This window comes from Triturus cristatus, chromosome 9 (assembly GCF_964204655.1).
Source record: "Triturus cristatus chromosome 9, aTriCri1.1, whole genome shotgun sequence".
Classification (NCBI taxonomy): domain Eukaryota; kingdom Metazoa; phylum Chordata; class Amphibia; order Caudata; family Salamandridae; genus Triturus; species Triturus cristatus.
Genome location: NC_140592.1, coordinates 181,608,790 through 181,622,007, shown reverse-complemented (window position 1 = coordinate 181,622,007; position 13,218 = coordinate 181,608,790). Strand labels below are relative to the sequence as shown.

General features: G+C 44.1%; 1 protein-coding gene across 1 annotated transcript in view; it reads right to left on the bottom strand.

Moving 5' to 3' along the window:
* PSMD6 (proteasome 26S subunit, non-ATPase 6) overlaps positions 1 to 11,862 on the bottom strand; it is a 40,415-nt gene extending 28,553 nt beyond the window's left edge. Inside the window, exons 1-2 of the mRNA XM_085624701.1 lie at positions 11,607 to 11,862; positions 3,634 to 3,839 (exon numbers count right to left, since the gene is read on the bottom strand). Of these exons, the coding sequence (XP_085480827.1) occupies positions 3,634 to 3,839; positions 11,607 to 11,751 (351 nt within the window). The 5' untranslated portion in view covers positions 11,752 to 11,862. The remainder of the gene's footprint in view (positions 1 to 3,633; positions 3,840 to 11,606) is intronic.
* Between the last annotated feature and the right edge of the window lie 1,356 nt (positions 11,863 to 13,218).

The window sequence follows — 13,218 nt, the reverse complement described above, 5'->3', positions numbered from 1 at the left end:
CCCATATGACTACCAAGAGAACTAAGCGAGTAGCTTGAAATGGAAATACTTACTCCTACTCAATCTTCCTTATTCCTACTTTTACTCTTCTTTCTTCTCTTAATTCAAGTTACTTCTACCACACTCCAATACTTACTGCTACTTTTATTCCCACAAATTCTCCTTTTATTTCTACTTGCACCTATTCTCATTCCTACTTGAACCCATTCACTTCTAATATTACTCTTACATTGTCTTAACTTGTGCGTTTACTCTTACTCTTATTCCTACTTACTCATGCCTACACCGTACATATGCTTGCTTAGATACACTTATGGTTCCTATGTTACCAGCATTTTTTTTACCAGTATTAATCCGCGAGATGCACGCGGGGTCAGGTACCACACTCCTGCACCCTCCTGCTCACCTCGGCCCTGCTAGAGCGCTGCGCGGAGGGGAGACAGGTCTTCCTGGCGCCTGGCAGCAGTGACTGCTATCTATGCAGCAGATCTGGTCTCTAGGGGCCCCCAAGTGAAAACTTTCACATCTCCTTTTCAAGTCATTTCATCCCTAAAGAGTCGCTCAAGCCCTCCCTGGGAGACTCCACACCCCCCCCACCCCCCCCCACTACACTTCCACCAGGTCTGTTGTTGTGCAGATTTATCGCCTCCAGGCAAGATGTCTGTCTGCGCGGCACTGCAGCCCCCTACCCTCCACAAGGCCCCATTGACAGGAGGTGTGAAAGGCCAGCCAGAGGCCGAGAAACCAACAGGAACAGAGAGAAACAAGGTCTATCAGTCTGGCTTGTTTTAGACACATGGCCATTATTGTGTTATATGTATGGATGCAATAACATAAAACTCTCAGAGGCACCCAAGTACTGCTCCAGTGGTGAGATTTGTGAAGCACAGGAGTTTAGTTTGCATACTAAAAGCCACCCCGTCAAGTACATAAGCCACGCCACTTGGAAAGAACTCCTAGTTATGCCTCTTTAGTCACTCCCCACCTTTTCATCCCACTTAAAGCACCTCACATGCACCACAGCCAGTCCTGCGCACACACGCCAACTACCCCTGTGTCTCTCTCGATTGCCCCACAGCATCTCTCTCACATACACAAGCAAGACTTACATCTCGCACATGCACAGAACACCTTCTCTCACAAACACACACTATCTTTCCCTTTATCTCCCACGTACACACATGTTCACTTCATTAGTTAATTCCCATCCCATAACATTTGTACTCTTTTGGAAGCAAGCTCGCCCACTCCCTCTCTCATGCAAACCCACTCACTCTCTTGTAAAAATACATACTGGATTTGTTGTGCCATGATCTTTGTACAAATCCACTCACTGCCTCTCTCTCCCACGTCTCCGACACACTCTCCCTCCCGGCATTGATGACCCTGACATTCCAATTAGCAGACTGCGAAATGCAGGGTTTCCTAATTAACACAGCCCTCCAACTACCCACTAGTCGTTAATAAAGGGCCATTTTCAAGCTCAGATACTGGCCGTCCTGGAACTACACTCTGGTTCATGGTTTTAAATACTGCCTGCCCGCAGTGAACTCTCAGATGAGAGGGCAGTGTTTCTCTTGGCACAAAAAAAAAAAACACCTCACTCTTCTTGCGACACTTGCTTGTTGAAGATGCTGCTGTAGCCGCCATCTGCACAGGCACGAGACGCCTATCGATGCAATTGTCTCATCAACGCGAGCTCCACTCACACTCAATGGAGGGACACAACAGCAGCAACAGAGAGTAAGCACCGGCGGGGAAGCAGAACTAGAAAATACCCTCACACGGAGCAGGGGCTTACACAGGCGCCGCAGTGGAACCACCACTCACACACAAAGGATAGGGACATGTCGGGCGCCAGCAGGGAAAACGCCCCTCACGCAAACAGGAACAGTGAAGGAAGAGTTGGCAGCAGTGAAAACATCCTTTACACAAACAAGAACAAGGAAAGAGTTAGGCACAGTGAAAACGCTCCTCACACAAACAGAATAGAGAAAGAAGGGGAACCTGCAATGAAAAACCTCCATACACAAACAGAATAGGGAAGGAAGAGTGAGTTAAAAGCAGTGACAAACCCGTTCACACAAACGGAATATGGAAGGAAGAGTTAACAGCAGTGAAAATGCCCATCACACAAACAGGAACAGGGAAGGAAGAAGAGTCGGCAGCAGTGAAAACACCCCTTACACAAACAATAAGGAAAGAAGAGCTAGCAACAGTGAAAACGCGCGTTACACGAACATTAAAGAAAGAGTTACCGTCACTGAAAACGCACCTTACACAATCAGATAGGGAAAGAAGTTACCAGCAGTGAAAACGTTCCTCACACAAACAGAAGGGCCGTGGGAGCTCGGTAACGTGCGCACTTACTGCAACAAGTATCGATCTCTTGTCTTTATGGGGCCATGTGTTTCTAATTAGAAACACATGGCCCCATAAAGATAAAAAAGTGCTTTGTGACAGCAGCAAAGCAGGCGACCCAGTCGGATCAGAGGTGAAAGGGCGTCCACAAAAATCCCTCATTTCCAATGGCAGGCCACCGTTTAGCATAAACGGTGACGCCAGCCAATGGAAATGAGGGGCAGGGCTTAAAGCCCTTTTCTGCAATCCCTCGCTAACAAAATTTCTTGCCAGCGAGCAGCGCATGCGCTGCAACGCAGGCGAGACCTAAAAAGAGGTGACATCGGATGAACCAATTGCAGTTGTAGGATTGTCAATCAAAAGACCTTTATTCGAATTACTTGAATTCATAAAAGTACAGACATAAAAACAGTTCATTAATACAATATATAAAATACAATATTTTTAAAAATTAAAAAGGGAACTAGGATTGTCTTCACCGTAGAGAAAATACATTTTTCTAAACTTCCAAGGCGATGGTCATGTTGTAACACACGGAACATAAAAGCCAAGTGGAAAGTACAGAATTTTCAAGATCGTCAGCATGTTGCACCACATCTGGGTGTGCCACGCAATATGCCGGCCATACTGAAAGCAAGAAACATCATTTAAATGTTTTTCTGTACTTCAAAGATGGCCGCGTCACTGAGACAGAGAATGTTGCATCATGTAACATGGTGGCCATCTTGAAAGAATACCAAATAATCTCTCAAGATAGCCAGTCACGCCTATATGCTTTGCCAATGTGGCACATTTCAAAAGTATCGGACATTGGCAAAGCCAACAGTGGCAGTCACAAAGCAATGGCAAAGCAAGACTGGTTTGCTTTTCCAATGCTTCTTTTCCTTATACAAACTCTAATCTACTATAGAATTGATATATTGGTACGATCAACTAAGCTAACACTAAAGGGCATGGAAGGCGTGTCTGACAGGAGTCAAACTTTATGGTTACCCGATACCAGAGTTATCACAGCCGACATACTGAGGCAAAAAAACAGTACCTAATTTAACTGAGCAAGCTACTGCATTCCAAGCCACATATTGTGCTAAAAAACATAAGTTAAAGAATAAATACTAAGATAGCAAAACTGCTTTCTTGCTAAATGCAACAAATGACATTTATAGTGGCAGAATAAATAATAATACGCACACACACGTACGTATTTACTTTCTTATCGCTATAACTGCATACCATTTGTATTGGCAACAAAAGAGGGTGACATCAACTCACCTTGTCCCCAATACGACAGAGATATTCAGCTTTTGCCATCATGGCATCACGAATTTCACTTTCACCCAAGTTCTTTTCTGCATCTTCTAATACGTCGTCGAGCCGTTTCAACTCATCTTCATTAGCCTTTTTCATTTTATTTAACAGGTCGGTATCTACCTGCCACTCAAGCTGTTTACATAATCCCTCATAGTATGGTGCCATGTCTGGGGAAGGAAAAAAAGACAACCACCATAACACTAGTAACCTTTACCGTACACAAAGAAAAAAAAAACACAACTACAGTTTAAGGCAGGTACTTTAAGCACTTCAATAATCTTCCATCCCACTCTCCCATATCACACCATGTCCTTTTACTTTCCAAAATATAGAGTAAACGCCACTCAGCTCGCAAAAACTCAACGTCACGCAGGAATCATTGTGATATATATATGCAAAAACATGAAATGTCTACTTAGCAACTAGTTAAATTTTGTTTGATTTAATAAAAAGGCATTGCAACATACAGCCAAGTGCAGCAGATTAATTTATATCTACAAGATCGCTTCTCCTCAAAACAAAATCTAATGTAAATACAAGTCCTGCTAACATTTTTTATAAAACAGATAATCACTCTAATAAAAAAGTATGTTTGAAATATTAAGAACCACCCAAATAAAAATATCAATATTTCAACGTTTGTGAGTTTCAACATGAAAACAATTTCCCTCACACATCTAGTGACCTGGTGGACAGATACTGCTGGTGATATTACAAGTCTGTTATGCCAGGATTTTACAAACAAAGGATAACATTTTTTTTTAATTATTAGAAATCCTTGATATTACGAAATATACAATTAATAACCATATTCTGTAAATACATATGGCTGACCAAAACAGGCCATATAAACGTATCGCGTTCTATCCTGCCGAACACAGAACACCCAGCTTCATCCCCAGCATGATGGCAGATTTGCAAATCGACCCGTTTTCACCATTCATGAGCTCCCCTGCAATCTTTGTGAGAAAGGTTTTGTGGATGACCTGTTTGACGTGGTCTTGACTTTGGGTCTGCAGATAAATGGTTAGATGTTCAACTGAAGTAAAATGATTTTGCTGCTCCAGAGAAACCCCTCAGTGTAAATCACTAGCCCCTTTTTAGGTCTCGGCTCGAAGGCTGCGATTGCGCAGTCTCGATCCGAGATTTAATGACTTGGAGAAGAGGGGCTTGAACTCGCCCCTCTTCTCCCCTGTTCTCCATTGGCTGGCCTCTTGAATGCTGGCCAGCCATTGGAGAAGAGGTCCGTCACTCCGAACAGGCCCCGTCCTTTTCGGATTCGGGGGCGTGTTTTTTTCAAGAAGTCTAATTATCTCCTCCAGCCAATGGCAAGAGGAGAGTAAAGGAAAACACGCCCCCGAATTCGAAACCACCACTGCGTTTCTCCGAGGCATTTCTGCTTCGCCTCGGAGAAAGGCGGTGGTGTTGATGGCATCATCCCCTGCTCCTCGATCTAAACACGGTCCCTCCAGGGGCCCTTCAGATGCCCTTGTTAATGCTTGTACACAGCAAAACAAAACAAGATTAAATAACTCATAATAGGTTCCTGTCGGCCCGGGTAACGCATTTCTCCGCACACCTCTTGCGCCACGTTCTCCGTGTTCTCATGAACTCCCTTCCTTCGGTTTCCCTTGCGCGCTGGACACAGTTAAGCTGTGCGCAGGGACTAGAGGCGCAGATGTTCGTCCGCAGCGCGCTCCCTTACAGACCTGCAATGCTGGGCTCCCAGCAGCTGTGCGGCCATTTGCCGCCCAAAGTGGCGGTGTAAGGCAGGAGCCAAGCATGAATATTCATGAAGCGGAGGAGGCCGCGTGTGCGTGTCTCTGCGCACGAGGACTGGGGGTGTTGGCACACAGGAGAGACAGCTGCACCAGCCTCTACAACACACGCGGAGCGCGGGGCCGCAGCTGTCGCTGCACGGACGCGAGCTCTCGAGCCGGGGTAGGCAAACAGGCGGAGCGACAGACGGCCGCCATACCGGCCAGCCGGTTGCTTGAACATGCGCACGGCGCTCCAGGAACTACTCTTACGTTTTTATAAAAAAAAAAGAAATACAGTTTACTCTTTTTGAAGAACTACGCTGACTCAGCCATTTTTTTTGCGTTTGAGGTGTCTTAAGGTAATATACACATACAACTTTAAATGTAACCTAATGAATGCAGACAGGACAAGTCGTAAACAGCAATTACCTCTGTTTTCCGACTTGTGCCGTCAAAAGTTCTTTCATGAGCCTGCTGGACTACTCTGTGTGACGACTATGTTCTAGGAGGAAGTAACCCTGTATTCTCCAGTGTTGAAATTTAAGGGTTACAGGCAGGGCTTTAAGTGGGATGAAAGATTGGGCGTTGGGGGGGGGGGGGTGGGGTGTCTCAAAGGGGCGTCGTCAATGTAAGTAAGGGCGTGGCTTAAAACACGTAAGCTAAACAGCTGTGCTTAGAATAGTGTGCCGCCCAACTTGCATTTTGATGATTTATTGCTAATCTCGTCACAGGTGCTGGAAGGTTTGTGGAAGCCACTGTGTGTGTGGCTCTGTGTGTGTGGCTCTATGCGCGGTGGCTCTGTCTGTGTGTGGGTAACTGTGTGTGTAGGTGGCTCTGTGGGTGGCTCTATTTGTGTGTGGGTTGCTTTATGTGAGTGGCTGTGTGTGTGTGGGTGGCTCTGTGTGTGGGTGGCTCTGTGTGTGGGTGCAAATGCAAAAGGTCTCGCATTTGAGAGTGATTAAGCTATTGACATTGTAAATAACAATGCCGTTTCTTTAAATGTTTTAAAAACAAACAATGTCATGAGCAATGCCAATAGCTCTAACTTTACCAATGCCGAGACCATTGCATTGTAAATGCTTGTTCTTATAGATAAGGAATTAGGATTACTGGAACATCATGAATGTTCCTCTACTAAAGTGACAAATCCAACAGCTACATAAATTTTGCCCAGAAACAAAAATGTGCCTCCATCATACAAGCATTGGCTATGTCAATGCTTGTCACCTGTGGGACCCATTGGCTTTTTGGTGGCAAAAAAAAAGCCACGCCGTACAACACCACCGATGCTGTGCAGCATGGCTAAAAAAGAGAAAAAACGCATATGGTGCATCTTGTAGGCATGCGCACTAAGCATGCTCTTGACTAAAAAAAGAGATGAACATGGGGTTTTCCATTTTTGATTTCCAGGTTGGATTGGTAATCAAAAAGAAAAAAAGTAGCATGAGCTGGTGGGGGCGGAAGCAATAGAGAGGGGTTGTAATTGTGGACGACAGGGGTGAGCAAGAAACAGAAGGGTGGGGGGCAGCAACACAGGGTAGTGGCAAGCAACATTGAGCATGGGAGAGGCAACACAGAGGGCACTGGGAGGAAAACAAATGGAAAGAGATGAGCGGGGGAAACAAACGGACGAGAGAGCACAATGAAGAGCTCAGGAGAGAGACACGTGTGAGAAAGAAACGCAGGGAAAGCACATCACAGCTGAAGGTGATGAGAAGCACTTGGGCAAAAAGCAAAAGGGTGCGGCAGATGAATGGGGAGTACATGAGGAAGACATGCGGAAAGCTCATGCACTCTCCTGTAGTGATTACAGAAGAAACTAGTGCCTGAAAATTGACCAGCAGAAGGAAAAGGTAGTGCATCTATACTCCAAGGCAGGGACAATAAAAACGAAGAGGAAGGAAAATCTATACACGCTAACAAACAAGAAGCAAGCAAATGGGAGTGACAATTAAGCCAGTCAATGCTAAACAATGGGCAGGCTCTAAGTCCACTGCAAGCTGACAATATGTCTTGCAAAAAAGACAACGCATGTGCTATCTAGTAACCGAGATCTAAAAAGGCACAACTATATAAAGTAATCCTTGAAGCCCCTCTAGTTCCTCTAACAATACACAGAACATTTGGTGTAGAGTGTCGTAGCTATCCCTTGAAACTAGTACTTCGTTATGCTCTCACAAGAGCACAAGTCATTTAAAGATGGTGGAATGTGTGTGAATACAGGCCAGTGTCCCCACTCTGTCCCGGGTTTGGACTACAAACAATGAAACTGGGGTACACCACTCGAAGTGTGTCTACTAAACTGTCTAATAAGGGCTAGTTTGGCCACAGACACACTCCCTATTAGTATATAGTGAATAACTAGGAGAGAGTGTCATTAAATAAAAGAGATCTGTATCCTGAGGAAGGCCTTCGACCCTGATGGGAGATTTAATAGACAGAATCATGTCAGTACGAGCAGACAGGGCAAAGGAGTCGTAGGTTGTCACAAATAGCCATTCGTAAGAAATGTTAATCCTGCCAAGAGTGACCCATTAAAAATTTCTAGACGGGTACCCTCTTAGGTAATTTTATTTCTATTTGTTCTCTGCATTATGGGATCCCTAGTTTGAAATTATTGCGTTTCATATATTAAAACTCTTTATGTTAAGAATAAGCGTTCCACCCCGACGTTGGACTACTTCAGGGTGTGTTAGCGGGCCCTATGATGAAGCATGCACTATTTAGTGGGTGAGGGCAATCAAAAAAACCTATTGGGTTTTCCAGAAATTATTTGAGGGCGTTGTTTAGTGGGGTCTCCCCCTTGGTGTCAAGTGTTGTTCATTTACTTATTTTGATTTATTTATTTGTTTTTCTTGATATGTGACTTAAGGCCATTCCCAAAGGACAATAGAATACCAGGAATGTGAGATCTCAACCTCACTGTTGAAAAGTCAGATGCTTTCAAGCAGGTCAGTCTGCATCCCATCACTGACACAGCAAACACGACATTGGAAAGTTCTGCTTCCTCATACGCCAAAAGATCATTCTCTATTTCTAGGTACTTATCATTCTTTCATTCTTTACCAGTTCATATTCAGCAATGATGTCCTGTATGCTCTATCTTAGTCTCCTATGAGAGCTCGTCCTAATGGTTGCTCTTGTCACTGCAATGCAGCTAAATGTACACCTTTCCTTCTTCATGGCCAACCTTTAGACAAAAAATCCCCAATTCCTTCTTGGGAGGCATTGGCCCTGGACTGACAGTCACCCTTTAAGGATCAACTTCACGAAAATACAAACTTGCTCTTCCCAGCTATCTTTTCACATGATTTTATCACTCCCACATGATGTTGCCTCCAAAAGATTAGAGGGATTTTCTTCTCCACTGCCACGTTGCCAGATTCTAACCACTTACTAATTACAAATAATTCACCTCACTTCTCAATCAAGACCATCAATTAACCAACATATTATCTCATTGTTACCACCCGCCTCTATAAAGTCCCTGTGTAGCATTCCGCCCTTCTTACAGAAGGGCATCCTAATAAGGAGTGCTGGAAATTAGTGGGATTGCATAGGATCCCAGGTGCTATTTCTGGGTCGGATGTGGTATCCAGTCGACAAAAGGAAACATGCTGAATTTGTCATGGGGTCATTTTTAAGACAACTTGACATAATCGGCAGCGCCTGCAAGTATTCTGCATTCCGTTCAGAGCAGCAATGTGCAGGCAGTTTTAGTTTGCAGCTGAGCCCAAAACAGAGGCCGGATTTAAATAGCTATGGGCCCTCTTTTTGTTCCTGTACAATCCGTAATGGTCGCCATCTGCAGCCTAACGCCAATACAGTGGAAGAAAACAAAGGCGCACAGCTTGCTACCCTTCACAAGTATTTAAGAGAAACTACAGGAGGCAAGTTTTTAAACTTTAACTCCCTATGTAAGAAATGTGCTGTATGTGTGATGTATGTGTCTGTGCGAGTAGTTACACAAATATTGATTTAGATGGCACATGCTTTTTTTTCTTTAACTCTTTTATAGCACTACACATCCCAGAGTAGGGCATCAAAGTGCTTTACATCACACACAGAGGCACAATAAATCACACAAGTATGTAAATCAATATGCAGGAAATGTTACACAAGAGAATGGGGATTATAAGGTGTAGGAATCACATTCACGCTTCTAGATATTATATATTAAGAGTGAATGGTCCAAAGAAACACAAAGTCAGAATGTAAAATGAAGCACAACGACTGTAGTTGCCTGTACTAACAAGACTATTACTTCCCACAGGAACACCAATTTGGATATTTAGTATAACAGATTGAGAACAAAACATTGAGGACCTATACCCATGACTTACAGTTTGCATGCAGCTCCTTGATGCATATAAATGGATCACTGTGCTATATTTGAACGTTTGCAACATATGAACTATAAGTAACAAAATGATCTCTTCGTCAAAAGCTGTCGCTCTGCAAAGCGTTAGAACGTTAAATTGGAATGGGTTTGTGCTTAGAGGTTTGCACACCCGATAAACAGTGGGGGCAGTGTTCATAAGATGTTTCGTTTCTGCTATCTTAACTTTTTTTTTTTATTGGATTTTCTCAAACGGTATGCTGTAAGTTCACACAACAGTATACAGTGTGATTATGCAAGAGTTGCAACATTGATCACATATATATGACAGTGGTGAACATGCAGATACTATATCATAACAGGCAGTGCACAATGAATATAAAGACAATCTAAACGCATTATTCCGGTAATTCATTAGTCTCACAGTGTTCCACAGATCTGAGATATTGTAACAGTGGTTCCCATAGGTCACTGGGTCTAGAGGTAGATCCTCCGCATATAGTACTAGGTTGTCACAGTAATAAATTACATCTTTGAGCCAGAGGGCACTTTGGGGTTTTACCGTACTGTCCCAGTAAAGTGCCACTCACCGTTTTGCAAGAAGCAAAGCCACTTTTACAAACTTGCCCACTACTCCCTTCAGAAATGGCACCAGGCCCAGAAGACAAACGTGTGGGGTGCATTGCACGGTCACATTGACCATTCTGGACAGTTTGCTCGTTACCTCAGCCCAAAACTCGGCAACCCCAAGACATGCCCAGGCTAGGTGCCAAATATCAGCTCCTGTGCCCCAGCATCTTTTACATATATCAGCGTCTCGCAGTCCATAGTGAAATAATCTCTGAGGGGTGCGATAGGTCTGGTGCAGGTATTTCAAATGAATAATACGGAGGTTCCCGTTGGAAGTCAAGCCTCCAGTCAGTTGGCAGCAATATTCCCAGTCCGCCTGCGTCAATTGGGGAGATAAATACGCATTCCGATTTTTCCAGGCTTCTGCTTGGGAGGGGGGGGGGGGGGGGGGAGGACAAGTTTTCAGCTCTGGCACTTTGGTATAGTTTAGTGATGAGCTTGTGACGCGTTGGACCAAGGAGTAGTGTATGCAGCGTCTGTAGTGTAGGTGGTTCTGCTGGAAATGTAGACAAGTGGGCCTGTAACGCTTTTTTGAGTCTATGAAGAGCGAAATGAAATAGAGGGGTTTTGCTATCTTAAATTGATTTTCAACGCGAGTGTTTGATTCTGTCCTGCCTCAACATCAAAGAAGGACTGGGGTAAAATTCTAATTTTGACCATACGTGATTCTTTTTCAAAAGTCTCTTGTTGGTGCGTGTTTTTCTTTTAAACTACACAAACCAACTCTGAAATAAAAAACAAACCCACATCAAACTATTTGTCAAGGCAACGTAAACTCAAGTAGATTACACATATTCTCTCTACCACTTGACCCAGTGACTCAGCATAACCCATTAAATGGCCTGTACATACTCCTAGCCAATGTGCTAAAAGCTGAAACCTGGTTAAACACATTCACTCAGGAGCTGTTGGAGACGGTGCAAAGTAACTCTATAAAGTCATATTTACCTGATGCTCTATGGTTGGTTTTAGTCATGGGAGCGCTTCCACTACATAGGACTCGTATTCTTACGGACTAGCATCTATGGTTATAGGACATCCTACATCATCGAGGTAAACTTATTAAATAGCCTCGGAGTCTATAAGTGATATGGACTTGCATGTCCCGCTCCAGTGACTGTCAATATGTCAACTTGGTGATTATGCAGGACCTTCTCTCGAGCCAGTCCCTAACTGGAGCACCTAGTCTTTTCACACACACTTACTGTTGCTCTTTACAGCTTCCATCAGCTCTTCCTTAACCAGAACATCCCTGCGATGCGCGTCAAGGGTCAGTAGGAACTTGAGCTGCGCGATGCGTAGGTCCGGGTTTTTAGGGAGCCCCTCTTCTTCCAGATTTTCCAGCGGCATCTCTACGGGTGGGAAGAGGCCACTCTAAAGCAGACTGACACAGCAAGTGTAGCGGCGCCGGAAGCGCTTGACGCACTTCCTGCGCGACCTGACCTGTTGTCGCTGAAACGCAAAACAAATGCTTCCGGAAACCGACCCTAAGACTACGTCAGATATGCAGAACGCACATCCGGATGCCGAGAATGGGTTGGCCTGAAATCTGCAGTTTCATTGGGCTTCCGTAGCTGTCACGATAAGAGTGGGGCGGGGTGATGATTACGGATGCGAGCAGATTGAAATGGAAACGAAGAAGTTTACTTCTTTCTTTAAGTCGGGAGGATGCAGCGGGAGGCACTAATTCAATATGAGATGCATCCCTAAACGATAGCTGCCAAGGTTTCTTATTGCTCTTCTGCAGCATTTTCATAATGTCAGTGTAATCGACATTCAACGGTTATGAGGGACGCTTTCTCGCGAGCCAAATCAAGCAAAATATATTATAAGAAATCATACCCATTTGAGCAACGAGAAACTCTAAGACCATATTAAAACCGCTGCAAAGGAGGGTACTGTGGTCCCAAACAGGATGTGAGAGGCCCCAGCCAGGTCTGCCAAGTTTTCAGTTTTCAAATGTATCCCATTCTACATTTGAGATGTGTCATATCAAGTGACATTTTATCGATGGCAGTTTAATGGCCCTAATTGTTTTTACGCATACATCTCATGTATATCTAAGAACAATTAGTACATGGCAGCACCTCACACTCTTCATATTCCTCAACATCCCTCATAGCGACCTCTTTGATGGTTTATATTCCAAGAATTAACTTTAGACCCCCCCACTGGCAGTAGCCCCGAAGAGTTCTTACATTAGAGCAGTCATTGCTTCCAGTACCATATTGCAGAGACGCCTGTCGCCCCTGCTCCTAATCACATCGCAGCATTCAGTGAGCGAAGGACTTTCCTTAACAAGCATAATCTAACTGATTTTAAACTGCAATGAATTTTCTACCTTTGGCTTTTAACTGGTTTTAACAAATATGTTCTGTAGCAACTGCAAGAACTAAAAAGGCAGTTAAGGCGGAGGAAAGTATACTGAATGTCTATTTATATATTTTTTAAATTCTTTTAAGTGTAATATTGCAATGGTTTTACTCAACTATGCAAAACTTAACTTAACCCTGCACCTAATCAAGTTACTGGAGTGCTCACTACAGCACCAGCCCCCAGAAGCTAGCACCTTGCTGCAGGGCCCTATGAGGGGTTCCTGGCTCTTTAAACAAAGGAGATGTTGGATTCCTGTCCTCTGCTAAGCACCCTGTTAACAATTCACTTCACCTCTCTTAGCCCAAATCTTCAGGCATAGTTAGGGTTGCCACATAGCCGGCACCACTAGTATTTTACTGTCCCGGCTGGTCAGTGCTTTAAATGGGAAAAAATAAGTGTAGTTACTCATTAAATTGAGCTAGAGTCGTGGCTAGTGGGCGG